This window comes from Anser anser (genome assembly GCF_964211835.1).
Source record: "Anser anser genome assembly, chromosome: 7".
NCBI classification, from domain to species: Eukaryota; Metazoa; Chordata; class Aves; order Anseriformes; family Anatidae; genus Anser; species Anser anser.
The window spans coordinates 16793459-16820867 of NC_139727.1; the positions used below are offsets into that span (position 1 = coordinate 16793459).

The window sequence follows — 27409 nt, forward strand, 5'->3', positions numbered from 1 at the left end:
TGCACCGCGACACCCAGGCCACCAGAGATGCCACTGGCAGAACCGGGTAGGATCTTTGCACGGCGGGGGCGGACAAAAAAATAATAAATAATAATCTGATTAAACTCCCTCCCCAAAATTCCTCGTCGCCTTAATTACGCTTCAGAAAGGAAGGCTCGGCTCATTTTCCTAGAAAAGCAGCTTGGCAGGGGACGCTTTCAGCGAGCAGCCAGGAGCTGCGGGGAGCCGGCGGGATGCTCTCCCCGTAAGTTTCCCCCGGGATTACAGCCGTGCCCAGGGCAGGCAGGTCCCATATGTATGGCTACGGCCTCCCCAGCCGCCAACTTTTCAGGGCTCCACGTCCGAGCATCAGAGGATGACTTTCTGCATGTGGCCACGGAGGAGACACCCGCTGCCGCAGGACGGAGCGGAGTCCGGAGGTGTCATTTGTGGGGAGAGGGGAAGAAGGAAATAATTTTTACATATTTTTATAGCAAGAGGCTGAACTGGATGACGATGGGAGCCCCAACGAGAGCGGGCAGTGGGAGGGCCGTGCCTCTGTTTATTTTATTGTCCGTGGCAGGGATTACGACGGAAGGGCAGGATTTTAAGAGCATCTCAATCACAAGATTCGGCGCCGCACAGGAAACTTTGAAAAGCCATAGCGGAAAAATTAAAAAATAAGAAAAAAAAAAAAAAAAAAGATCGCTGAGCTGCCCGGCCATCCAGAGCCGGGTTTTTAGAAGAACACAGATAAAAAAAATATCCAGCCTGAGTAATTACTTATTTGACCCGCTGGGAAATTACAGCCCACGGTGTTATAAACAGGGATGGGTTTGTTTTGCTCTTCCCAGACGGCAAGGGAAAAAAAAAAAAAGAAAAAAAAAAAGAAATAAAACGGCGCAGTAAAACCAAAAGCAGCCGAACCGAGCGGCGAGGGGGGAGCGGCAGAGGAGCAGCCCCGAGCCCTCCCCGAGCTCCCCCAGCCCTGGGGGTGCAGCGGGGGAGTCCGGAGAGGGGATGCTCGATGACCCCCATTTCTCATCCTTTACATCCCAAAAAAACGGGGGGAGGCGCAGCCCTCCGCGCTCAGCCAAGGGGATGCCCCCCCCCCCAAAAAACTTCCCCCCACCCAAAAAAAAATAGCCAAAAAAACCCCACAACTTACCTGCGGCGGCCAGCGCCCAGCGGCGGTGCAGGAGGAAGAGGAGGAGGAGGAGGATGAAGATGCGGCGGGGGGGTCCCGGGGGCTGCATGGCGGAGCGCAGCGCACAGCGCACAGCCGCCCTGCGCGCCCGCCTCGCCGCTCTGCCGGGCTGCCCGGAGCCGGGAGGGGCGGGCAGGGGGCGGGAGGGGGCGGGAGGGGGAGGAGCAGGGGAGGGGCTTTCCCCGCCCCCACCCCCCCCACGACCCCTCCTTGCCCCCCCCAGCAGCCTGCGATGAGCTGCCCCCAGCCTCAGCCCCCCCCCCTCCCTCTCCAAGGGTGCTGAAATCCACTCCAAATTTCGGGGGTTTTGGGCAGAGATTTTGCTTCACGGAAAGGGGGTGCCCCTAATTTTGTTTTATTTTTTTTTGCTCCCCCCCAGCTCTGAGAGCCAGGAGGGAAGCACAGGAGGCAGGGTAAAATAGTTCAGGTGGAAGGGACCCGCAAAGTGGTCACCTCCAGCACCCTGACCGCTCCAAAAAAAAATAAAAAATAAAAAACCCCGCACAGGGGAGGTGCCCTGCGAGCCCCTCCTCGGTACCTGCGAACCCACCCCCCCCGTCCAAACCCGAGTTTATGGGTTTGCAAACTTCTCCGGGCGAGGATTTGGGGGATGTGAGCCCTTCCCTGCGGCGGAACGAGGGGGGGGGGGGGCTGCTGGGGGCACTGCAAGGAGGGTGCGAGGCGCAGGGGGGCAGCAGGAACCGCGCAGCTCGGGGAGAGGGAGCTCCGGCAGCCCGGGAGCTGCTAAGCGGGTTTCATTGCCGGCAGCCGCAAGGTTTAGGGACTGGGGGAGAAGGGACCCTGGCAGGGAGGAATTACAGCGGCCAGGGCTGGGGTTTGGCACCGGCTCCCTCCAGGATGGAGGCTGGCACCCTAGGGGGGTGGCACCCAGAGGGTGGCACCCGGCGGTGCATCCCCTGCCCCGCAGCCCTCCATCCCCTATATTCAGAGCAGGGCGATGTGCTGGAAAAGGCTCACGAGTGAAATCAAAATCTCCTTGCCAGCTGCTATCACCATAAAAGCCTCGAATCTGGCTCGCGTGTTGGGGGCCGGGACGCACGGACGCCTCCCCAGCACGGACAGACGGCCAGCACCACGCACGGCCACCCCACAGCCCCAGCACCCTCGGTGCAAAGCATCCTCTGCAACCGTGCAGGCATTTATCCTGGTCTCAAACAACACCGATAACGCTGGTGCTGAGGGGCTCGGGAGAAAAGCTTGGTACGAGGAGCCCCTTGGAAGCGGAGCGGGTTTTTTGCCCGGAGCTTGTTTTAGAAAGCAGGGAGAACACGGGGTTAAACTTGGTGGCGTTTAAGTCATCGTCTGGTATTCAAAATATGAATTAAAGCAATGCAAATTAATGGGTAGCCGACCGCTCTTTCGCAACCGTAGAAAAAAATACGAGAAGGCAAACTATCATTAAGGCACGAGGGCTGTTTTCCCTCCCAGGTGTTTTCATGCTGCCCCTGCTTTGCCTCGAAATCCCTGGGGTGCATGGCTCAGCCCGAGCCCCAGCGCTCCCAGCAGGTCCTGGGGTGTGGTGAGGTGCTCAGGTCTCAGGCACACAGCAAACCCTGAGGGCCTGGTGGCCACGAGGGGAACCGGGTGGCCACGAGGGGAACTCTCCAATGCTTGTCTTGGCACCCCCACATCTTGCGGGGGGACATGAGCTTGTGCTGGGGGGGACGCAGGTCCTACGTGCACCCCAGCACCGCTCCTGAGGACCACCAGCCACCAGCTCCCCGATTTGCAGGGCACCATCCCTCACCCCAGCAGGGCTGACACTGCTCCCCGAGCCCCCCCCCAGTCCCTGCTCGGGGAAAATGGGCTTCCCCAGGGGTGGTGGGTGCCTGGGTGGGAGCCAGCTGCCCCCTTGGCTCAGGCTGCGGTCCCCAGGCTACCCCAGGACCAGGGAGGTGAAGGCAAGGAGCCTGCCTCTCGCCACCAAACCCAGCTGCAGATGGGCAAACCCATCCCAAACGGGGCTGGCAGGGAAGATGCAGCACCCTCACAGCAGCTAGAGATGGAGAAGGGCCACCGCAGGAGCAAGACGTGACACGTAGAATCATGAAGAGAAGCAGCAGCATCCCCGTGGAGGTGCTGGGAGGGAGGAGGTGGTTGTGGTTCAGCAGCTCCCGAGCCCTTTCTGCTTTGCAGAGCTTTACAAGCGATGCAGAGCCGGCGTGTGATTCGATTAGGGACCCACTTCGTTTTGTACCAGCTTCAGAGCCTCCTTGTGACCCCGTGCAAACCCTGCAGGAGCATCGCAAACGTCCCCCTGTGCCGTGGGGACTCGGAGCTCGGAGCAGCTCCCCAGGGCCATGCAAACCCAGTGCCACCCCTGCTTGGTGTCCCTCGGAGACTCCCCGGTGGCACCGTGGCTGGGCTGGGGGGGCGATACCAGGAGGTCAGAAGAAGGGAGAGGCGAAAGAGAAGAGCAGTGGGCCCGCGTAACAGCGCCAGCGCCGTGGAGCAGGTGCAGAGGCGGTGATAATTCCCCATTTCTCCCATTGCAGGAGCGAGGAGTGCCCAAATCTTGTTATCGGGCCGCAGATTTAAGGGCAAACAAAAGGCAGCTCTTCTTCCACACTGCCCGTGATTGAATTAGGGACCTCGTTGCCACGGGGTGCTATGGAGACCTACAGCCTGAACGGGCCCCAGAAAGCATTTAGGCACCCTGGAGGGGCACGGGGCTGTCACGGGGCATTAAACATGATGGAGGGGTCACCCCAGGGAGCCCTAGGCCTGGGGCAGACGTCAGACAAGGGCTCGGCCAACCTGCCATCCCCAGCCAGGGATTCTGGATGGCTGTGAGATAAATAGATACCATGCCTCATCACCGAAATAACCACAGAGAGGTTTGGGTTGGAAGGGACCCTAAAGGTCCCCTAATTCCAACCCCCTGCCATGGGCAGGGACACCTCCCACTAGGTAAGATCGTCCAAAACCCCATCCAGCCTGGCCTTGAGCACCTCCAGGGATGGGAATAAGCCATTCCCAAATGCTCTTGAGGGCAAGAAGGAGGTTGTTGGACCTCGGACATGCCCAGGATGGGCAGTAAGGGGCATGAGGGGCACCAGAGCGGACAGGGCGACACCTGGCCCCATGCATTGCAGAGGTGCAAGCAGCCCCAGCGAGCCAGGAGCTCCACGTGCAACGGGTCTGCACTGGGGGCTGAGCCAAAATTTCCCCCATCAGCTGGGATTGTCACCCGTGGCTGTCCTCGTGGGGAACTCAGTGGCACTGGATGGGCTCCCGCAGCTTCAGGAGGAGCAGGGGGGGCCAAACATCCCCCCTCATCCGCAGGGCACCAGCATGTGGTCTCCATGCAGCATGTCAGCTCAATAATTTATCATCCAGGAGGTGCAATCACTATCCATAATTCACGAGCAGTAATGTTCTACAAGTTCAAACCTGCAATTTGGCTCCCCGGACCGCTCGCCATCCTCACGTCCCAAATGGCATTTCTTCCCAAAAGGCAGTGGCCGGCTCTGGGCTGACACAACAGTGAGGAGCACCCCCAAAATGGCAGGTTTTGGAGCTGTGTCCATCTGTCCCACGGGCTGCATCACTGCCGCTCTCTGAAATTATGAAGAAGTCTCATTTTTCGGTCTGGAAGGCTGATAAGCAGGTTGTGATAACACAGGAGCGTTGTCAGTGCCGTGGGGGCCAGGCAGACCTCCAGCAGGTGGGGAAGGCTGAGAGGTGAGAGGCTGAGTTTTCAGATTAGGGGGGAGAAAAGCCTCTCGTGCTCTACAAACTCTGCTCGGCAGACGTACGGCGTGGTGAGGAGCACGCCGGAGCTCCCTAACTCCCGGGGGAGATGTTTATTAACTCATCAAAATACAGCGTCTGCTGTTGCCAGCAAGAAGCTAGAACAGCAAAAAAAAAAAAAAAAAGAGAGAAAAAAGAAAAAAGGGAGGGAAAAAAAGCCAAGAAACATCAAAATAAATAAATAAATACACCATCATTTGCTTCCCTTTGCTGATGGCTGGAGATGCTCCGTGCAAGGAGTGTGTCTGAGCGCAGACGCCCCGGTGGCTCCCGGGGTGACAGGGGGGACCCTGGGAACAGGGCACCCACACGCTGCTTGCAGGACACACTGCCCAACCTTCATGCGACTGTGACAGTGGCATCCCTGGCTCCATGAAAATGAACATTTCTAGACCAAACGAGGCAATATCTGGAAATGAGGCACCAAATGAATGCTGTGCCAGCACAGGGCCGTGCTGCTGCAGCCATTACATCCCAGTGACACTCCCAAACTAGAAAAAGGAGAGCAGCCACCAATTATTTTATTCATATTTGTTTAAGCACTACAGATCATGGCCAAACTTTCTTCAGCAGGTGTTTGCTACCGCTTTGCTCAGCCACGCTCCTCCACAAATTACACGTCACAGCAGCGACACCGCCGCGTTGTCACTGGCACAAGTGGCCTCGGCGGCACGATGCTGCCTGTGATCCATCAGGGCTTGGGGTTTTTTCAGCCCCATTAAACAGGGCTTTGAGTTAAGCACTGTGGAAGGACCTCAGTTGCCTGTCGTCCCTGGGGCTGCCAGAGAGCAGGGGTAGGAGATGCTCTGCTGGGTGGGAGGATGAGAAATTCAGTGCCCACAGGATGAGGATGGGCACCGCAGGTCCTGGCCGTGGTCCTTTCAGCATCCGCCATGGGATTTCCCCAGCCGCCCCCAGTACTGTAAATTTGTTCTTTAAGGAGCGATTTACGCTTAAAAATGCCCCCCCAGTGTGAAAGTGCCACTGCACAAAACAGCAGATGGTGTTTGAGCACTGCAAAACAGCAAATGCATCTTACCAAAAGACATACAGCAGGGATTTCTTGGCGCTACGTGAGTGTCTCGGGGGCTCGACTTGCAGCTTTCAGCGTGGAAGGGGAGGAAGAAAAGCACCCAAAGGCTGGAAAGTGCTACGAGATGGTGTCAGTGGTAGGAGAGATTTCCCCGGGCGTGGTGTGAGCTGTCCTGGGCAGGAGGCACGGAGCCGGCGCGGCAGGAGGTCCTGCGCACGGGAAGGCGCTCCCTGTGCTACAATAACACGGGTTTTGTTCAAGAAAAATCAACAGTTCCTCAAAACGAGCAAAAAAACCCCGCAAACCTTTCCTCTCTCTCCCCACCCTGGAAATAAAACAAATAAACCCCTCCAAACCGCATCCTCCTGGTGATGCTGCTTCCACGAAGAAAAACACAACACTTTTTCTTAGAGGTTTTGCTAAAAAAACCTTGAGTGCTGCTCATTTCCAAACTCAACAAGCACATTTCAGAGAGGCGAATGCAGAGAACCCAGGGCACCTCCTAAATGTCACCGAGAAATGCTGGTCCCCTGCTTGGTACCTGCTTCGGGCATGGGGGAGATGCCTGGCACCAAACACCCCAAGCAAAGCAAAAGCCAAATTCAGGTCCCTTCGCCCTTGCTCTTTACTTGTGGCGCCTCGCCACGAATAAACTTACAAACACCCCTCTCAAGGTTACCCAACACTGGTTAAAGATTTAAGAAGAGCGCCGTACGACGTATACAGCTTCTCCTGAAATATTCATCCCCTGGCATCAATGTTTCATCAATTTGCTACCATATATCACCCCTGACACTGGCTTCAATCAGTTTGGTGCGGATTGTGAAAAATAGATATGTTTATAGAACCACCCGCTTCGCTTTTCTTTTATTTATTTTTTTATACACATAATTCAGCATCAATTAGCCGGGCTGGATCTCGGCCTCCCCCTTGCTCCGGGGATGCATGCAGCCCTCGGCGGGGACCTGCTGCCACTTAGCCGGGGCTGCTCTGGAGCAGAGAAACCCTACAAAAGGAACCACCTGATGATTTATTTGGGCTTTCGTGTCCCTGTTGCAGAATCCCTGCTCCCGGGAGCATTTTTTATGTCGTGGCCATGCTCCCGTGGTGGAGCTCTCCAAGGGACCCCATTAAATGACCCTGCTCGCATGGCAAAGGGGGGAAAAAAGGTGCATCTTTGAATATTTGGGCAAAAAGTAGAAAAGTTAAGGCAGGCTTTTGCTCTCTCCCCGGCCTGAAGCAGAGCAGCCAGCCCATCTTACAAGTTCTCTGATCAGATGTGCAAAAAAAGAAGGGTGAGAACCCCCCCGGTGTCCTTAATTGCAGCCTCCAAATGCCAGCCTTGTTTTCACTCGCTTTGAAATTCCCTCTGTCAGTCTGTCCCTCCAGTTCAGGACCAACATTGACTTCGTGTCACAAAGGAAGTAATTATTTCCCTCCCCAAATGAAGATGGCAATTATTCTGCAAGAAGCGAGGGGCGCACGCAGTTCAAAACGCCGAGCGAGGCCAGATCCTGAGCACCCAGCAGGTCCCTCTCCAGCACCATGCCTTGGGATGTCCTGCCTTAGTTTTTCTGTCCATTTCTTTCGTGCATGTTTTTTCCCAAGGAATGAGTGGTTCGTCTAACTTGCAAGCATCTCTTCAGCTGCTCTCAAGCACATTGTGGCTCCTGCAGGTGTTAACAGCCAACATAAAGAGCTGCACAAAGAAAGAAGCCCGAACCCCACAAAAAAACAGCAGCACATACCGGAGAGGGGTGAACCAGCCCCATAACCATTAACTACTACCAGCAGCCCCCCCACTCCTCATCCCGCTGCCCTTCTCCAGCACCGCAAGGGTTAAGATGAGTCTATTACTGTTTGCTTGTCACTTTGTCGCTGATCTAATGACCATCGATAATAGTTGAATAAGAATTGATGGAGAGATGGATTTAATTAACCCCGGTGTCAGCAGCCAGCGTCGCTGTCTGTTTGCGTTAATGGAGCAGCCCCAGATAAAAAAACCCTCCTGAGCTTTGCACGGGTGGAAGAGCCCTGTTCATCAGCTGCGCCCTCCAGGTGCTCACAGGGAGGAAATTGCCTCCTTCTGCCCCAAAATGAATAAAATCACCCCGTCTGCTTCTCCCACTGCCCTGAGTGGGGATGGAGAGGGGGCACTGCAGGGGGGAGCCTGTCTGACACCCACCAGCCTTTCCTTCACACCTCCCCTTCCTCTCATTTTCAGCCATGATTGCTTTTCTTGTTCCAACACGTGGCAGGCAGCCTGGTCTGGATGCATCCCGTGGTGCTGGGGATGCTCGGGGTGCTCCTGTCCCAGGGAGCCCACACGGCCGCACCGCGGGGCCAAGGAATAAGCTTCCTGGTACGACATGCATCCAGGCTGGAAATAGCTCTCCGGGTAAAAGCAGCTTTTGTCTGGCTGCTGGCATTTCCAGGTGAGACAGGACAGGTCTCCCACAGCATGAGGTCAGTGGGAACAGCAGTTGCTGGTGACTGGTTTCCTGCTGAGAAATGGTGAGGTCAGCTCCTGGCTCCCGCACCGCCGCCAGCGTCTGCAGGGAGTGAGCATCTCCGGCAGGGTTCCCACGGAAAAGCCACGCACAAAACCTGGGGTTGCAGGCAAAGGAGGCAGGGAATGTGTCCCTGAAAGCAAAAGCTGCAGTTTGGGGTTTTTCCTGCCTTTGGGCCTCACTTGTCTGGCTGTAGAAGGAAGATGGCCTCACCTACACATGGAGAGGTGGGGAGTTTAACCCCAAAGTGGCTAATTGGGAGCTCCTGAGCCCTTAAATGTGAGCCAGCTGTGCTGTTGGAGGCAGGGGAACTGGGGGTGGCACCTATGGACTGACCAGAAGGAGGTTTTCCACCAGCAAGTTGTCCTTGCTCCATTCCCACCAGCCCTATGCATCCAGGGAGGGTGCGCCGAGCGTGAGAGGTGCTGGATGCACCTGCTCTGGGTGCTGGGACGGTTTGGGTGCCCCCAGCTCCACCTCGCCACCACCCAAAGCACAGCTAAGGCCCGTCCTGCTCCAAAACAGCTCCAGCCCTTGGAAAGATGCTGGTTCAGAGAGAAACAGGCTTCCTGTTTTGCTCAACCCCATCCCAGACAGAAAGCGCTTTTGCCAAGTACATCTCCAAATCCCTGCCAGTAACCTGCAGCCATGGAATATGTGAGACTAGGGAAAAAAAAAAAAAAGAAAAAAAAAACACACACCAAAAACCCAACAGAATTTAATTTTGAAGACCCAGCTAGTCTTATAGCTTTTCAAGCTTGGGAGCAGGTGAGCCAATAATAAAATAAACTGCCCAGAGAGGAAATGAATATTGGGTTTTGTTCCAAATGGATGAGTTCAGCCAGAGTCTGAAAAGGGGAAAAAAAAAGAAAAAAAATGGTAGGAATTGTTCTGTGACAAACGTATTTTGACAATCCAGCTGAAAGGGCTGACAGACTTACGAGCAAGGGGGAGGAATCACCGATGGCCGAGTGTCACTCCACTTGTTTTCCTTGATGCAGCCTGGCCTCGCTAACAATGCGTGTCACTGCCCGGCGCTGCGAGCGTCCCCTGGGAGCGACACCCGGCGCCCTCGGAGGCCGAGGCGAGCTTCCTCCCGCAATATACCTGCCAACAGCACCGGGGCAGCCAGCACGGACCCGGAAAGGGCGCGGGGCGGTGGGGCCGGGGTCTCGGACCAGGCGTCCTGGTGTGGTTTTGTTTGCTGCTGCTTCTGCTGCTGCCTGAAGCCACCTGGAGCTTGGGGACGCTACATGGCCGTGGGGCTCCTGCGGATGTGGCGGGTGCTCCCAGGGTGGGATGGCAATGTGGTGCAGTTTTCCCCCAGCTTTGTACAAGCGAGCGTCTGGCAGCTTTTTCCAGCATGCAATAAGCCCAGGCGGCAGTGAAGTCAAGGGCATGCCTCTGACTGCTGTTCTCCTGCTGAAACAGGGCTCCATGTCTCTATCTGCAACCAAGGCCTCGTGCTGGGTAAAGCTGACAAGTGTAGGAGCATGTTGGCCACTTCACTTTGGCCTCCTGACCTTAAAACAAGGCTGGCCAGGAGCAGGGACACGTGGCACAAAGCCTTCTGGCCGTGTCTGCCAAGGGGAGCTACCAGTCACCAGGAATGGGTTTGGGGGACCAGGGCGTTCCCTACTGATGCTAAACTAATGCTGTGCTTATAGATCTCGTGGGATCTGTCCTGTTCCGAGACCTCAAACCCTCTTCAAACTGCCCCAAACCATGCCACAGGGTCAGAAGGGCTGAAACGGGCACTGGCAAGCAGCCAGGCGCTCGCACACCGACAGCCACGACCGCACCAGCTCCGTTTCCTTGGGAAATCTGGCTAAAAATTACGTCTGGATCACGGACCCGAGGGATTTTCCGAGTCCCTTCCCAGTCTGAGAACAGCACGGGGTTGGGATATAAATAAAGCACTTGGGGCTAAACCTCCTCGGGGGATGTCTTGGTGCTTCCAGGGACAAGCGCCTTGCTTTTACACCAGCAGCCGTTCAAATGCAGGATGGAGTTCAGCAAACTGAAGGTCAGGTTGTCTAGGATGGGAAGAACTCCAGAAATCGCCAGTGATATATAAATATATTCAGCATTTGTCCCTGACCTGTGCTCTGGCAGGTCTTTCCCACCCAGCTTAACGCCTGTGCTCAGCTCAGCCCGGCCTTGGCAGAGAGGAATCCATCCATTCGGGTCGTTTGGGATAAGTAATGGGGGGAAAATAAACAAGCCGGACATTTTAGGTTGTTCCATTCTACTCCCAGTAGCCAGCTTCGTGCTATTATTGCCGGGTTTAATCACCCCTCACGCCCCGCCAGCCTCCTGACGGGACGCAGGCCTTGTTAGCATGCAAAACCGTGTAAAGATGCAGGTGGGGTTCTGCCTGCTTACACCGGAGCTGCTCCAGCGAGAATTACCCAGTTAAACCTCCACCTCTCCCATCAGTTCCCTCCCCACATTGTGGCGGCGTTATCAGCCCACCCAACGGGGCCCTAAGCAAGGGCCTCCTGTATTAAGCCATCACCCCGGGCACCGTGGTGCTGGGTCCCCTGCTGGGGCTGGGGGGGCAAAGCTAACCCCAAACCTAAACACATACACCAGCATGTGCTGGTGGAGCCCCCAGGGGGCCTGTGCTGACCAGAGGGGGTTTTCTCTTTCTGGTAGCACTCATCCCTCTTCACTCAGCCCGTCCTTTCTGCTTTGGCACCGAGGCTGTGAGCTGGGGAAAAAAAAAAAAACAAGCACAGCAGAAGTAGGCACCGGTGCTGTCCGTAAGCAGGGATGCTGAACCCTGCTTGCACACACGTGAATATTCAGGAAAACCCCTAGAAATACCTTCCCAGTTCGAAGCAGGGGTGCCAGGATCTGTCCTCAGCCCATCCGGGTGCCTCGTTCCTGCGGGACTTCGGTGTCTTTCCAGGATTTCCCCTGGCTGTTTGTCCTGTCAGTCCCTTTTCTCCAAGTGTCTCTGCTGTATTTTTATTCTGGGCTTTCAGATCAAATAGGAGAAAAAAAATTAGCAAAGCAGCAGTTACCAGAGCCCCTGGAGCAACTTTGGAGTAAAGACTAGGTTTATTTTATTAGACATAATAGCCATAATACCTGTTTGCCAACAAAACACGGGTTTGGGGCATGAGAGCTGAAGAGTTTGAACAAGTTCCCTCTCCCCAGCATCTGCTGGGGTACCAGAGCCCGGGGAGAGCCCTCCATCCCCTCCCCTTGCCCCACCAGGGCTGTTGCACCAACAGCCTCCCCAGCCCCCGTCATAATTTGTCCCCATGAGGACATCTGACATCCCCAAGAGCCTGGACAGGGTGCCTGGGGAGAGGAAAATGCCATTCCTCCCAGGTGGCATCGCACCCCTGCCTGCCTGTGCCCCCACCCACAGCATCCTTAAAAACCACCCCAAAACGTCCTTTTGCCTCCCAATCCGCGATGTAGATTTACACCGGCTATTGCCACGGCAACGGCTCGTCCTCCCTCCCCAACCCGACCCCTTCCTCCAGATGCAGGGAGGAAAAAAAATTAAAAATAAACAATTTTAATAATGTCACGGAAAGCAGACGGGGATATAAAAAGCCATTAAGCGCTGGAGTGGCCCTCGCCACGGGAAGTGCTCCAGCTCCTTCCCTCTCTGTCTCTCTTCAACCCCCTGAAAGGTAACCTTTAAAACACACCCGGCAGCGTGGTACTTAAACCTCTGGCATTTACCTTCATGTCGCTCTGGCTTTTATTTCTTTCGAGGGGAGGAGGGCTTTTATGTTAGACGAGGACAAGTTGTTTTTTTTTCTCCTTCCCCTCGGCTTGATTATTTTCCCCTCCTGCGCACGTGGTCGCTTTCTTTTTAAAAAAAAAAAAATCTGGGTTTACAGGGTGCATGCAGGATGGGGATGCAGCCCAGCGGTGGGGTGGGAGCACCGTGGTGCTCCTGATGTCCCCTCCGTCCCTGTTTTGGGACAGTTTTGCCTCCTCCAGATGCAGGAGGAAGGTGAGATCAGTGATGGAGAGGGCTCCAAGGTCCCCAGTGGGCTCCAGGATCGGACCCATGCAGAAAAAGTTACCCTCTGAAAGAGATGCTCTTAGTGCAGAATAGCTGTGCACAGGAATCACACCAGATCAGTTTTATCATGGTCTGCTTGCCATATCTGCCTTTTTTGTTCCTCCTCCTCCCTCAGACCCTTCTTCAGGAGCGTTGCCATTAGCAGAGAATCTCAGTTCTCGTTGCAGAAAGAAAATCTCATGTTTTCTAGGTTGGAAAAGTATGACCTAATTGTGCCCAGACACCCGTGGGCAAAGGAGGAGCCCCAGATATATTAATAAAAGGAAACTTGCACAAGTTTTGGAAGCCATTCATTACTTTCAGCTGTGACCCAGCAACGGAGACATGAATTATTATCTCCCTGCAACCCAGCAGCACCTGCACAGCCCGGCTGACCTTGTGCGATGTGCGCAGCAGCAACCCTGAGCATCCCCAGCACCCAAGTGGGCACCCCAAAATCCCACGAGGGCTGGGGAAAGATAAAGATCCAGACAGGTAAAGATCAAACCTCTGCCTCCTCAGGGCTCGGAATCAGAATAAATCACCATAAAATAATCTGTGTGTCAGCTCCGGGTACCCAGCTCAGGCCCAAAGGCGTGCGGCGAACGATAAGCACGGCCAACGGTCATAAAGAAAACAAGGATTGCCAATTAATTGCGACAGATTAATCACCCAGAAATGAGTAAAACAGAGAATTATGAAGATTGCCCATCTCACAGCTGTCCCACAGTGAAATTTTCTGTGTCTGCAAAGGTTGGAGAGGGCAGACAACCTCAGGTGAACAAGGCTTCCTTGGGACACACCACGTTGGCAGTGCCATCTCTTGGGCTTGAACTGAAATAAACACCTCCAAAAATGCTTCCGAGCAAAGATCACGGTCCCAATCCATCCTCTAACCGAGCAGAAAAGGGCAGCAGGGGCAAGGTGAGGTTTCTCGGTGTTGAATTACAGAGAGCAGAGCCACCATGCTGTTACGAGGGGAAGAAAAGGCAGAAATCAGCCGAAGGACCAGGCTGGGCAGGTGAACAAGATGAGAGGCGAACCACCCTCAGTCAGTCAGACACAAGCAAGCGGAGGCTGGGTGAAGGCTGGCACGGGCACCTCGTGCTGCTGAGGTTTTGGGGCCCTGGGGTGAGGACAAGTCTCCTTTCCTCTTCCCATCCCATTTGTCCAGAAGGGCCAGGAGCGATCGATAGATGGACAGGATAAGGGGGGGTCTCAGGTTAATTCCAGCTTAAACCCGATTTCATTTCCCTTATAATTAGAGCAGTAGGCATGTTTTAGCAACTGATTATCTCTGCCACGCAGTTGTGTTTATTCTTCTGGGCTACTTTTGCGAGTTTTCCAAGCAAATCTCCACCGTGATTGTAACATAAAAAAGGGAACATGGAGAATGCTCTGCCAGGAATTTGGACCAAAATTTCCTTTTTCCTTCCCAAAGGTGAAAGCCAGAAGGTGCTTGCACAGCACCGATGAGGTCCGGGCACATGGTATAGCAACAGCATAGGAAATCAGACCCCCTCGCCAGTACTGGTGGCCAAATTTTTGCATTTGGGCTCCAACGCACCTCCTTTTGGTACCTGGCTCTCCTCCCTACCTTCCCCAACCTGTGCACAGTTGGTCCCCCCCGTGTGCCATCTCCGAAGGGTTAAGCACTGCCGTTCCTCGCCTCCACACACTCATTCCCTGGCTGTTTGTGCTGGGATGTGTCATTCCCCTCCTTGGCTCAGCTCCTCTGGCCACGGGTGCCAGCGCTGACGTGCTCCAAAGCCCTGCCCGTGCCCGGGGAAGGCTTCTCCTGCTCGCTTCGTGCCCCACCATCCCTCCATCCAGCACCTCTATGCCCCAGCATCTGATAAAAAAAAAACACCTAAACCCATCACTCCAAACTTATCCATTCTTCCTCCACTTCCCTCTGCATTTCTGGGCTCGGTACCCCCCGTAAAAGCCTCAGCGAGCCCTTTTGGCATGGTCACCCTGCTGGCATTTTCCTCCCTCGGAATGGGATGCGACAGCATACAGCTAACAAGTCCAGGAGGAATACTCATAAAAGAGCTGGTGTCACAGCACGTTGTTAAAATAGCAGGTGAGCCAGCCGTTTGGAGAGCTTAATGGGCCCACGTTTTAAAAATACCCGTGCTACATCTCACGCGACAGATAATAAATCTGCAGCAGATATGGATTTTCCTGCCCGGCCGCTGCTCCGAGCTCCAGCTCCCTCTCTTTACCCAGGGGGGATTTTTCCGTGGCTTTGCTGCTGCATTTTTGGGGAAGGAGGGATAGAGGAGGGATGTGCATCCTGGGCTGCTGGGAAGGTGCCTTGCACTTATTTGCAACCCTGACCTAAGCCTTTCTGCATCTTCTGCACGGTTTTCGGATGTTCCTTCTACCCAAACCCCTCTTCTTCTCCAATACCAAACTTCGGGGTGGGGACAGCTTATTCCTGGTGCCCCACAGGCCCATTTTGGCAGAGGGATAAAGAGATGCTGCTGTTAGGAGCAAAAAATAGGGGCTCCCCTCCCACCCAGACAGCCTGGTACTGCAGAGCCAGGGGGTTATTCTATCTTATTTTTATTTTTTGCCACGTGCTATTTGCAAGAAGTTAATGCACAACATGAAATCTTCAACCTGACAAGTGAAATTTAGTTAGCCGAGCTTCTATTATTCCCAATTTATTACTCCACTGGAGAGTTATGCAGTCTTAGGGGCTGAAGAAAGGAAAACACACACCCGCGCATGCACCGACGGGAGCCAGCAAACCAAACCCAAGGCTCCCGCTGAATTATGACTCACAATTTATAAACCATTACGTGCAATGGATTTCAACTATATTTATTGCAATACGACTGCTAGCAGTTCAAAAATCAATTTGGTAAACGCGGAGGGAAAGGGCGAAATTATTAATGTTTTATATAAATGCCGGGGCTTATCCTTTCCCGGTAAATAACCGTGAGCTCTCTGCTCGCTATCCGCACGAGATCTGTGCCACCCATGGATGCACATCCTAAATACCACAGTGGTGAAAGGAAAGACGCCCCAAGGCATGCCCCACAGGTGGCAAAGAAATGAACAGAGTGGAGACCACCGTATCCACTAGCTGAAGAGGAGTTGAGGTTATTTTTGAGGGACGGGATGCACCCAACACAAGAGGGGTCTGGTCCAACGCCTCCACGTGAAGATGCTCAGGGGGAAGATGGGGCACGAGGCATCCTGAAGGATGGCCTCTGAGGAGCTTGGGGAAAGAAAGTGAGGGCTCAGCTTCGTCACAGAAAGCTCTCATCGAGCGCCCTGGCTGCGGGAAATCGGGGCATCTGCTGCAAAAGGTTGGATGACATCGGCATCTCCGTTCTGGTGAGCCGCAACCATATGGTGTGCTCCCAGCGAGAGGGTTCCTCTCCAAATTAAGAAACCAAAGGGAAAGTATGAAATTAGAAGAGAAGCAGAGGGGTGTTTTACATGCCTTTAAGGGTGACCTTACCAAGTTTGGTTTTTTTTTCCTTTTTTTCTGCAGCATCAGGAAGGAAACTCACTTCTATTTTAAAAGAAAAACTGAGTTTTTCGTGTGTTCCCATGATTCTGATGCTGGCACTTTAAATTAATCATTGCAAAGAGCCACCACGAAAATAGCACTACCAGGCATGAACATCCTCTGGGCAAATGTTGAAAATGCTGCCTGATGTATGCACGTTAAAGAGTTATTCCTCTCTTCCATCTCATTTTATGCAAGCCATCTGAACAGGGAGAAAATTCACTTAACAAGTTGTTTGCATGGTATCGCTTGCTGGGCTCTGCTCATCACCCCGCAAAGTTTGGCAACAGGGTTTGATCTGCACGGCCCAAACTCATCCTGGGTGCAGCAAGAGGTGTCCTTTTTTCCCTTGGGTGAATGGGAAGCAGACGTAGCGTGGTGGCCCTTGAGCAGGATGGAGAGGTTTGGACCAAGGCCACAGCTTGGGAATGCTGCCAGGAGAGGTGGAAATCCAAGCAATCAGCACCAAATAAAGCTCCCACCATCTGCACACGGGGGGGAGAAACCAAACATTGCAAACCCAGCGGCGCTCCCAGAAAAAACCAGCCACCCCAAGGCATGATCGTATTTACAGGGGATGCTCACATCGCTTCCAACCCCAACCAGACCCGGGAGAAATCACTCGGGCAGGAGGAGAAGCTACTGGGTGCTACCAGGCAGAGAGATCCCACCAGGGCTCCCTGGGGAGCAGAACAGTCGGAGGGCAGGACAGTCCTGGTGGTGAGTACAGAAGCACTCCTGATCTGAACCTCAAAAGGCTCAAGACCAGTCTTTCCCCCTCTGAAAAGCCAAAACAAAGCCTGATTTTACTAGAAATGCACTTTTTTTTTTTTTACTGATAACATATTTCCTTGCCATAAATTCCTGCCTTCCTCCATTGCGCATTTAAACCATCCCAATATTCCCCGAGATCTGTTTTCTGGCACTCTCTCACTGTTGCCATTTCTGAAAACAAAGAAGATTTAAAACAAGCAAACTACCTGACCTTACCCTGACTGATGTTTCTCCGGGGCTTTCACCTGAATAATTCTCGCCAGCTTCCCATCAGTGGCCGCAGCAGCAGCCACCAGAGGTATCGATCAAGTCCTGAGTCACTTCTGAGCCAGCACAGACACTCGGAAAGAAAAATAAAGTTCTCTAAAGGCAAATCTATCTAATGACAAGAAAGTAAGGAAAGAGGGCTAAAAGCATAGGTATCAAACACAACACAACCTGGCCTTAATTCAGTGCTAGGGGTAACGCACCTTGGAAAGGAGAGCATGATTGCTGAGCTATTAAATAGCGCCTTTCCCTAATTCTGCCTGGGTTTGTCTCCGATGCCTGCAGGTTTTCCTCCTCTCTGTCCCCCTCCTAAAAGCATAACCCTGGCTTTCATGATTTTATTACACAGCGCATCTGTTGCCACTTCTGTTCAAGTCTCCCAAACACATCTATTTACACCAGATCAGGGGCATTGAAAAAAAAAAAAAAAACCAAAAAACCAAACATCCCTAGGTATAAGACAGTTGCCTGGCCCGAGGAGCTCGCAGCCCAAATTCAAAGTCTGATTTATGGGGTTTAACTGTGATGGGCTGAAAATGGGTGCAAAATATGGAAAATAATGGGGCTTAGAGATGTCGACAGACCTCAAAGCCTTCTCCTGAGTGAGAATGGGGCAGACACCGGCGTCACATCAGTTACAGGGCAGGAAGGGATGAACACAGACACCGGGGTTATCAGATCCACTCTCCTGCCTCTCGTTTCTCCTCCTGTCTCAGGGCAGGAGCTGAAGGCAGTGGGAAGCACTATTTATTATACCTTTTTGCCTCCTGCAAACACCATCAACCTTTTCTTGGCATTTCATCAAAGATAAATAGCCCGATCCCGCTTCCATTAACGCAGAAGGAAAAATTCCCTTTGACTTCCTCTGCCATGGCACAAGAGCTCCCAAACCATCAGCAGGGGACTGACACTTTGAGGTTTCTCTCCATCTTTTTCCTTGTGCAGGGGCTGGGTTTTGCCTACAGAAGCCCTCCAGAACCATCTCTCTTGATGCAACACCACCGTTGGGCTGAGAAGAGCGAGGCTTGTTGCAGCAGACTTGGTGTCTTCCCTTGCCACGCATATCTGGAGGATAAATAGAGGGTTCCAGTTTGAAGGGCCATTAATTTGGCAGCTATGCTTTTGGTTGACCATGCCCTGGCATCTCCACTTCTCTCCACAACCCTCCTGCCTCTCAGGTTTTGCTTTCTCTCAACGTTCCCGAAGGCTCCAGGGAGCAGGACCTTGTATTTTTAGCGCTCGCGCCGTGAAGTGCTAAGCAAATTCCCAGTGACAGGTTATCAATAGTCAGCGCTATTAAAAATTTCCCCAAACTCCCGAGAAAGCCAGCCATGCTCCGAGTGAAAAGCAGTCGATTCTGAGCCACCCCAGTCCCTGTTCCTCCAGCATTTAGCGGGGGGTGGGCACCTGGATGTGCTGCTGGGGTTCACGAAGGATTTCACCCTACAGCAAGCAGAGACATGGGCTGACACGTCCGGAGGGGCAGAAAGCCACGTGAAAGCCAGCAGAGTAAGACTTGTAGGGTAGAGACAGGGCAAAGAGGACCCCCAGCAAGTGAGAAGAGGGCAGGTGCTGCCCTCCAGCCAGCTGCAGCCCTCCTGGGACATGGTCCTTGGGGCCCAAATGGGTGCTCGAGCACAAAGAAAAAACAGAAATCAAACAGAAGCCAAACAAGAAACACGCCAAAAAAGAACAAATATAAACCTAGCTCCACAAATAGGGTGCAGCTGGGTGGGAAGTGTGATATTTGATGACTCCAGAGAAGCAGAGACATAGGCAAAGCTGTTATATATGGGCAGTAAAAGCAGCCCCAAAAAAACTTGTGGTGGAAGTGGTGTTCCCGTGTGCTTTGGAGAAACTCTGGCTGTGCTCTCTCCAGGGTGCCTGGGGAGGAATAGCTCCTGCCTCCTGATGTTTCTAAATCAGTGTGGAGCTGTTTTTAACCACTGTAAGCAAGATAAAGCCCAGGCCTGGTAAGCTTGTCCTGATTAGACCCTGAAAACACAGAAAACACACCGCTGTTAGGCTTTGAAGAGCACACAAAACCCAACAGCATGCGCGAGCCAGTGAGAAGAGCACCGAGGGGGAGCGAGACCCAAGGAGAGAAGCACCGAGCCAGGCGGAGGAGAAAAAGGCAATTTGATGCTTCCTGGCTCCAGCATCAGAGGCACAGCACAGACACACCTCCCCAGAAGCAGCACGTGCATTTTCTTGCTCCCTTTCCCCAAAGAGAAATGATTTAGACCTGGCTCCTGGCAAAAGAAAAATCCCTGCTGCCTACTCAATGCCCGGCCACCACAGGGTTCAAAGCTTCCCAAAACAGAGCCCAGCTTGGGCATGGGCAGGCAGCCCTGCCTGCTGGGATGGGTAACTTGTGGAACACTCCAGGTGGAAAGCCTCCCTTTGCATCCCAAGGAAGATAAAGATAATCACTCAGGTGATGCTGCCCCAGTGCAGGATGCAGTTTTTTCCTGCTGGGGACCAGAGCAGAACCCATTAGGTACATTTTCTTATGCTTTCTCCTTCTCTCTCCTCCTCCTTTTTCTTCCCCTTTTGCATAAGGTTTCGTTACCATGACTAAGGCACAAAGAGAGGAGGAAGGAGCCCCAACGCAGGGCAGGCGCCGCGCACAGACCTCGGGAAGTACAAGACGGGCTATTTCGTACAGCAAATGCTCGTTAGTAAAAGATATCGTTGCCTGCAGGGAGACAGTTTCTGGGTGATTGAACGCAGAACGGCTTGGAACAAATTCAATAAAACCCGGTGAGCCTTTTGCTTCTAAATATGCTGTTTTCTCTACGCTGGCGTTTTTCGTGGAAGCGCATTGATTGAGGCCACCAGCTGGTTCCCCTGGGTGAGCTGCTGGGCACGGCCGTCACCTCGAGATGGGGCAGGGGGTGGTGACCACAGCTTGACCCAGCTCATCTGCAAGCAGGGGCTTCAACACGTTTTTTTTTGGCACGAACACCTGAAGGGCTATGGTCGTGCTCCAGCATGAGGCGTAGCTCTGACACCTGATGTCAGAACACCAAGAGTTGCTGCAAGGTCAGTCTGGGGGCTTTTGCACGGCCCAGAGCTTAATTCCCAGCAGCTTCAGAGCATGGACGGTGGCGGCATGGTGGTGGTTTTTTCTGTTGTTTTTTTTTTTTCCCTGGAATGATCATCCAAAGGGAAACATCCCCAGGAGTTGCCCTGCCACAGTCTCCAGATGCTCTGGGGGCAGGAAACCTTTGTGCTGCTCCATCAGCTGCCTCGCCAAGCCAGCAGCTCGTGCTCCTCAGCCAGCCAAACCCACCCTGCTGAGCCCAGCAGGCAGGCACAGCTCTGCAAAAAGCCCTTTTTATCCAAGGGCAGGCAAGTACAAAGCTCTACTGCCTGACACCATGCAGGTCGAGGGTCCCATCTCACCCCCTAGCACCTTGTCTTCTTGCAGGGGATGTCCTAAAGGTTAACCCATCAGGGCAGCTCATCCCCAAAAACTCAGCCAGGTCCCCTCTCCTTGCTCTCCCAGCACAGATCCAGCTTTCTGGACACTACAAGCTGCTGGTTCCTCCAGACAAGTGGCTGGGGAACACATACAAGTCAAGAACACCCGAGGTCAACACAGCCAACCCATCCGCCGACAAAGACGGTGTTTGTGCTACGACCTTTGAGTTACAACATTTGGTTATTTTAGAAACAGCTCCAAGGAAACAATGGAGTCCTTCTTCTCATTTCGAAAGCCTTCAGGACAGATTTAATTGCTGGGGTAAGGACGGGCCATCTCCAGTTATGACTGAGTGAATAGAAGTGCTGGAGCCCCTGTTTTTAATTAAAGACATTATCTGTTTCTACCTAGCATGTGATAGCAACAAGAGTGGATTATTAGGAGAAGTAATATCAATCTAATCCGACCTGATCTGTGTAGTTATTAGCCCTAGCTAACTATTGGTATTGATTTTATTACTAATATCCCTGTCGCAATAAGAAATCAATCGCAGCAGAGTTTTGCATCATTCATCACATCAAGCTGTTCTGTTGTTTGGCTTCAGATCATCTAAGTGTTTTTCCCCATCACTTGAAATCCAAACACATTTTCTTTCTTGAGTACTACCTCCTCTTCCTTCACCTCTTCCTCCCTACATCTTCTCTTGCTACTGTCCCTCCCTTCTCTCGAGCTGCCCCTTGCCCTCTCTAAGACAACTTCTTGTGAGATCAGAGCCAACACATCAATTTTCCTACCCTGAACCCAGGCAGAGAAGCTTCCAGCAGTTATGAATCAGCAACACGAGCTAGAGCTGCTGGTCACCAAGAGAAACTGCCAGGAATTTGGGAAGGGTGAGTCACCCTCACAGACGGCTGGGAAGGGAACCTCTCGCCCTTTCTCCTCTTTAGCATTCAGCTCCTTTCTGCCCCAAAACCTCCCCGTACAAAGCAGCTTGGAGCCGGAGAAGCTCCCTCCAGGAGGGTGCCCATCCCCACATGCCGCAAGGCTCCCAATGTTCCCAGGGAGTTAAATTTAACTCAGGGTTAACTGTGGCTTCCTCGCAGAGCTGCCTGTTGTCTCCTGAACCTCTCAGCCTCTTCCTTGCTCGAGAAAATAACAGCTTACATCGCTCCCAGATGCTGAAAGAGCCCACATAATTGTACGCTCCCCGCAAAGCACATCTCAGCCGACAGCGGCTATTTGGAGCACGAGGGGTGGCCTTGGCTGCTCAGAAGGGTCACGGGTTGACAACTGTGTTTATTGTCCCTCTGCATTTGTACAAGAAAAAAAGAAAAAGAAATAAAAAAATAAACCAACCCAGCTCCTCAAAGTCACATTGGGTAGCACCACTTCAGGACAGGCTTCCATCCCACTGCGTGCAGGAGCATCTGCACCAACCTTGACCTTGCGGAGATTAACCAGCTCTCAGTTTCCTTTTTTTGCTGTTTTTCAGCCTGTACCTAGGTAGGAAGGAGGATTTTTGACCCCAAACCAGGGAGATTTGGGAAACAAGGATTCCTGCGCATCCTCTGCCAGCTCCCTGCTCACATTGGAGCACAAACCTGCTGCGTCATCAGTTTGGTATAGGCAGCGTCTCAAGGCCCCAAAACACTTTATTTTGCTGTTTTGCTTCCTGACTTGGCAGTCTTGGGTGGGTGCTGCTACTGGCTATCATTAGCATCTCCCTCTCTCAAGTACTAGAGATAAATAGCAATAATAAGAGTCACACATACTTATAAATAAATATAAAAGGAGCGTCAACTCAGCCACGAATACGAAGCTTCAGGATACTGCATCTCATTCCTGCTCACTGCCTCAGGCGCCGTGAACCGCCGATCAAAACTCACCAAGCACCAAAAATATTAGTTTAATATTTGTGTGTGCTCAGCTTCTTGGGCTGGGATGACAAACAGCCTTGCAAAGGCATCGCTGGAGGCACTAACACTTCCATTCTCTCTCTCTCTCACTGATTCTGGCACACAGAGGGATCTTTTCAAAGCGATAAACGCTTTCATTTTTGTCTTCGCTGAAAGGACTTCCTCTACGGGGTGATGTTTTGCTAGGGGAAATGATTTAAGAGCAGAGATATGGTTGTGATTCAATATTATGCTCTGGAATTCCTTGTAAAGTCAGGGGAGAGACAAATTCTGACGTTATAGGATTACCTGAGCCTTGTCTGAATTTCTCAGGCTTCCTGGAAGAAGAATCAGGCACAGACCCACGAAGAACAACATCAGGTCAGGTTGCTTCTGCTCCCGCTGGGGAACCACAGCAAAAAGGTCTCGCTTGTGGGTTACACCCACAAACGAGAACGTGCAAAATTAAGGGTAGAAAGGGGAGAAAGGAGACTGAGCTCTCTGTTGGAGTTGGCTAAAAGCAGATGAAGTTGAGAGGTTGCAACGCTGGAGCTGGTTCCTCACCTCCTTCCCTACATGGGTTGCATCAGCCATGGAGTCAACACGGTGGGAGGATGAGACCAGCCACAAGGACCAGGTCTGCCCTTTGTTTTCCTTCCTCGTGTCTTCTTTTATTGCCAAAAGGCAGGATGTGCTGGGGCAACTCTGGGTCCCAGGCACCAGCTCTGGTACCAAGGTGGCGAGGCAAAGTCCTGCCTTCTCTCCGGCACCGCGCTGACTCACGCCGCTTTGTGCCTGCCCGTCAATATCCCAGCTGGATCCGGCTTCTATATATTTAATTTGAGATGTGTACTGCAGGACCTCTTTTGTTAGCTGGATCCCTCATGCACGTTGTTATTATTTCTTTCATAAAAATCAATAAAGACTTAGGAACAACAACCACCGATAACAATACATCTCTCCATGCCTTTGTGTCGCATCTTGCTGAACAACTTGGAGAAGGAGCAGACAACAGCCCAAATGGAAAATAAAAAAATAAAATAAAATAAAATAGTGGCTTCCAAATCAGGCCTGGCTGACCACCCTGGTACCTTTAGAAAGGTTTCTGACCACTTCAAAATGAGGTAGTGAGACGGAGTGCTCTGGATTAACATACCAGGCTTTTTCTAGACATATGGGTGGGATTTTAGGGGTTTTGTTCCTTTTTTTTTTCTTTTTTCTTTTTTCTTTTAGTCTCATTTACTTCTGCTTGTATCAAGGATGATACCAGGCAGAGCTCCTCTACTTTGGCGTTCCCCTTTCCCTGCCTATGAAGCACAGGCAGAAATGTTGCTAGAAATTTAAGAGCACCCCTTTGAAAGCCACAGGCGAATCACTGCTATTGAAGTGCTTTCCTGGGCACTGACAAAACTCAAGAAGATGCATCCCCTCGATGTTTTCCATCCTGCTTTGAAATGGGAAGAGATCAAGAAAGATCTCTATGTCATCCCCCTCCAGTAAACAGCCAGAAGCAGGAGATGGAATTACCCAGGACCTCTGCAGCTCAGCTCTAAAGTACCATTTAGCCACCCTATGCGAGGGGTTGGAAAACCAACAGCATCTCTGCAAAACAACAATTCCTCCATGCTTTGTACCATCATGAGCTGATCCTACAGCTAAAGCTGGGCTCCCAAGGGTAGACTGGTATGGCAGGACATGGCACAGCTGGCCAGCTGTGCTCCACTTTAATACTGCTTGCAACTGCAGGCCAAGCTCCCCTTCATAAAAAAATAAAAATTAAAAAAGCCCCCAAAACCTCTCCTGGGGGAGCAGTTGCTCAGACACAACGTACACTTCGCATTTCTCAGGACTGTAGCATCTGGGTTAAAGAAAATATCTAACATTGTAATGCCATTGTTTTAAAGGTTAATGTATTCCCTGCCATAAGCCTGAGCGGAGCTCTCAGCCCAGGAACAATCATCCTGTGGCAGAAAAGTATTGAGTAGGTGACCCAGGTCTTCTCCATCTCTAATTTTTATGCATGTGCGACTCCTTTTTCATTTCTTTCCTTTTCCGGTTCACCCGTCCAAAGTAATATAAGAGCAAGGCTAAGCACAGCTGAGGCTTTATCCACATCACAGCCACTACACACACCCATCAGCGCATCTCAGAGCACCCATACTCTTCTGCTATTTTCCTTTCCATACAAAGGATTGCTGCTGTTGTGCATGCAGACCAAGATGCTTTCAGCCAACATCTTCCCAGGCATTTCCCCATACAGTAATCATGAGCTAGAAGGTTGATCCAAGCACTAGAAGATAAGGAAATTCAAGCCCAAAGATGAAGGGAAAGCTGGTGCAGGCTTAACAGCTCGCACAAAGTCAGGCTCTGCCGCCCCAGGAAAGGAAAGGTGCAAAAGGCAAACTGTAGCACAGCCAGAGAGAGCTTTTTAGCTCTTGTAAAGAAAAGAAAAAAGACATTTTAAGGAGTTAGTAAGCACTAACCTGAATTGTAGCAGACCCAGAGCTCCTCCAGCACAAGTCTAGGGACAGAGGCTCAGCAAAGAAGAGCCCCAGGCTTCCCCAAAGCCCCTCACCAACCCAGAGCTGCTCCCCAATTCCCCTTTTCCCCCCAGCAGCTGGGTGCAGCCAGTTATCTGTGGGTGGCAATGCGCCCCACCTGTTAGCCCATCCCTCCTTACACCCATCTGGGCAGCAAGAGAAGGGGCTGGCCCCAGCAATGACCACTTGCCTGACGCTGGGTACACCAGAGAGGGTTTTATCAGAGAGGGTTTTGGGGAGAAGTCTGTGATTTTCTGCACTGGAGGAAGAGGTTTCACCAGAGCACCCGGAGAAGACAGCCCAAAAGGAAGCATCGAGCATCCTTAGAGAGGCTGCAAGGTGCTCTGAGGAGTTTTCTGTGGGAATTACATGATCGTGATATTTTCTCTGGTTACTTCTTGTTGGTGTTGAAGAACGCACAAAATTCACCCCCCCAAAAAAAAAAAGGCATTTTTATGTCAGGTAGCAGAGAGCTGAACAGTTTTGACTGACTGGATGAAAGAGCTCGGGAAAATTTCAGATCAAACGAGATAAATTGTCTGAGTGAAACAGGGCTTTTCAGCCCCTTTCTGAATAAAAACGTTGATGCCAGGGGGAAGGGCAGAAGGGAAGAAAAAAACATCCTAACAAACTAATTCCCTTTAAAAATTTTGAAAGGGATAATTTTCCTTTTTTTTTTTTTAATTGTGGCAAAGGTGTTTTTGTCAGATTATGGCAGCCAACAGCAAGAAGAATAAAAAATAGAATATGATAAGACCTCGTTGTTCAAACATAGGTAATCAGAGGGAAAATAACCTCGGGTACCCAGACTGTTGTCAGGCAGGCAATTTTGCTGCTCCGGGTCCAGTGCTGCTCAGGAGGGGACAAATTGGGCACTGAGGTCTCTGGCGTAACCCTGCGATTAAGGGATTACCATTAATTAACACTGTGGCTCCGAGAGGGCCCTGCACGCCTTGCCTGCGATACGATATCTCTACATCGGCAGGAACCAGATGGGATGTGAATTTCCAAAATCTGCAAGACCCAAAGAGGAGGTAGGGGAGTGGGGGGGAAAGGGACAGGGCAGGGAGATGGGCGCAGAGGGGAGGGCACGAGGTGGGGAAAGAGAAGCTGGAAAGAATGCTGAGCTGCACGCACAGGTCAAGGAACAGAAGTAGGTATGGTGAGGAAAGAGGCTGAATAACCAGGTCTAAAGAGAGGAAGAAATTGCATCAGTGGAGAAAGAAGACCTATTTCCCGAGCAGGGGGTGTTGATGAGGCAGCCCTGTGCAGCCCAGGACGTGCCCAGCGTGGCGCATCCCCCCGGGTGCGGTACCCAGCAACCAGCAGCAGCCCGGCCTTAATTATCCATCACGTTTAGAGACAGAAACATCAAATACATTTACCAGACAGGCTGGCCAGGCAGCGTCAGAATGGGAGGATGGAGGTGTCAGACATAGCAGGGTCCCAGCTGATGTTATGTTCTCACTCTTTTTTTTTTCTTAGTATTAATTAAAAACAACACAAACCTTCCTCAGAACAAATTGCCTGGCCAAGCTCAGTTTGCCACCACACCACCAGCAGCATTAGGGCACCTCCCAGATCTTAACCGCGTCCAAATCCCAACACCTCAACACAAGGATAGGATCTACCTATAGAGAAGAGCCCGCCAACAGGAGCATCCCACCCCGGTGCCAGGAGCTCAGGACCATTCAAACACCATTCAGATACCTTTTTTCCCTTAAAAGTAAAGTGGAAGAAGAACGCTTGGTTAGCAGCTAATTTCCTATTTCTCTTACAGCAAGAAGATTAAAAGCTTTCTTCCCGATGGCTGCTTCGTAAAAGACCCAGAGGTTTGCTACTCATTTATTCCTTTAAAATAGATAATGCATTCCTTTTTAAGAGATGCGGTTTTATGGGTACAACCCTCCACCACACTGTCTTCTGAGCTGATTTTCCATACAGCCCAGAGCTAGGGAGCAAAATGAGAAGGTTTTTCCATCTCCAGCCTTACCTTGTGGCCTCTGAGCTTTATCTGAACCCCTTAGGAACATGGTGGTTATGATGGTGAGAGGCTTTCATCCACGCGAGGAGGTCCTTTGCTCCCAAAAAGAGGTTACTGCTGCTTGGAAATCAGCTCTCAGGTGAGCAGCTTTGAGCTTTAAGTCATGAGCGGGTCTGAAACAAAGAAAATAAGGTTTGCACAGCCCGTTTAATACACGTTGGCCAAATAAACGCTCCTATTTCCATCCATAAATATCAGGTAGGAGAAGTGAGCTCAGCACACCTTTTCGTTTGTATGCAGCGCTGTTTTATTAAATAAAAGTGCACTCTCCAGGAACAGAGCCCGGCCACCAGCTCAGGCAGCCCGTGTTGGAGCGGTTATTGATAGCCAGGCAGCAATTCGTAGTGGGGCCTGTTCCTGTGAAACAGGAAATAGGAAAGGGAAAATAAGGGTTGTG

The 27409-nt window shown here is 52.0% G+C and overlaps 2 protein-coding genes across 5 annotated transcripts in view; both read right to left on the bottom strand.

Moving 5' to 3' along the window:
• Positions 1-1312, bottom strand: part of UNC5B (unc-5 netrin receptor B) — a 36208-nt gene extending 34896 nt beyond the window's left edge. For 3 of the 4 annotated variants that reach the window (XM_083844400.1, XM_083844399.1, XM_083844397.1), the window contains exon 1: positions 1148-1311. In XM_083844400.1, the coding sequence (XP_083700526.1) occupies positions 1148-1235 (88 nt within the window). In that variant the 5' untranslated portion in view covers positions 1236-1311. Of the gene's footprint in view, positions 1-1147 lie in introns of all 4 variants that reach the window. The other variant, XM_083844398.1, reaches the window with a different exon arrangement.
• A 5200-nt stretch (positions 1313-6512) lies between these two features.
• Positions 6513-27409, bottom strand: part of LOC310902597 (uncharacterized protein) — a 76870-nt gene continuing 55973 nt past the window's right edge. Inside the window, exons 9-12 of the mRNA XM_083844413.1 lie at positions 26962-27125; positions 24912-26819; positions 11333-11486; positions 6513-11216 (exon numbers count right to left, since the gene is read on the bottom strand). Of these exons, the coding sequence (XP_083700539.1) occupies positions 27109-27125 (17 nt within the window). The 3' untranslated portion in view covers positions 6513-11216; positions 11333-11486; positions 24912-26819; positions 26962-27108. The remainder of the gene's footprint in view (positions 11217-11332; positions 11487-24911; positions 26820-26961; positions 27126-27409) is intronic.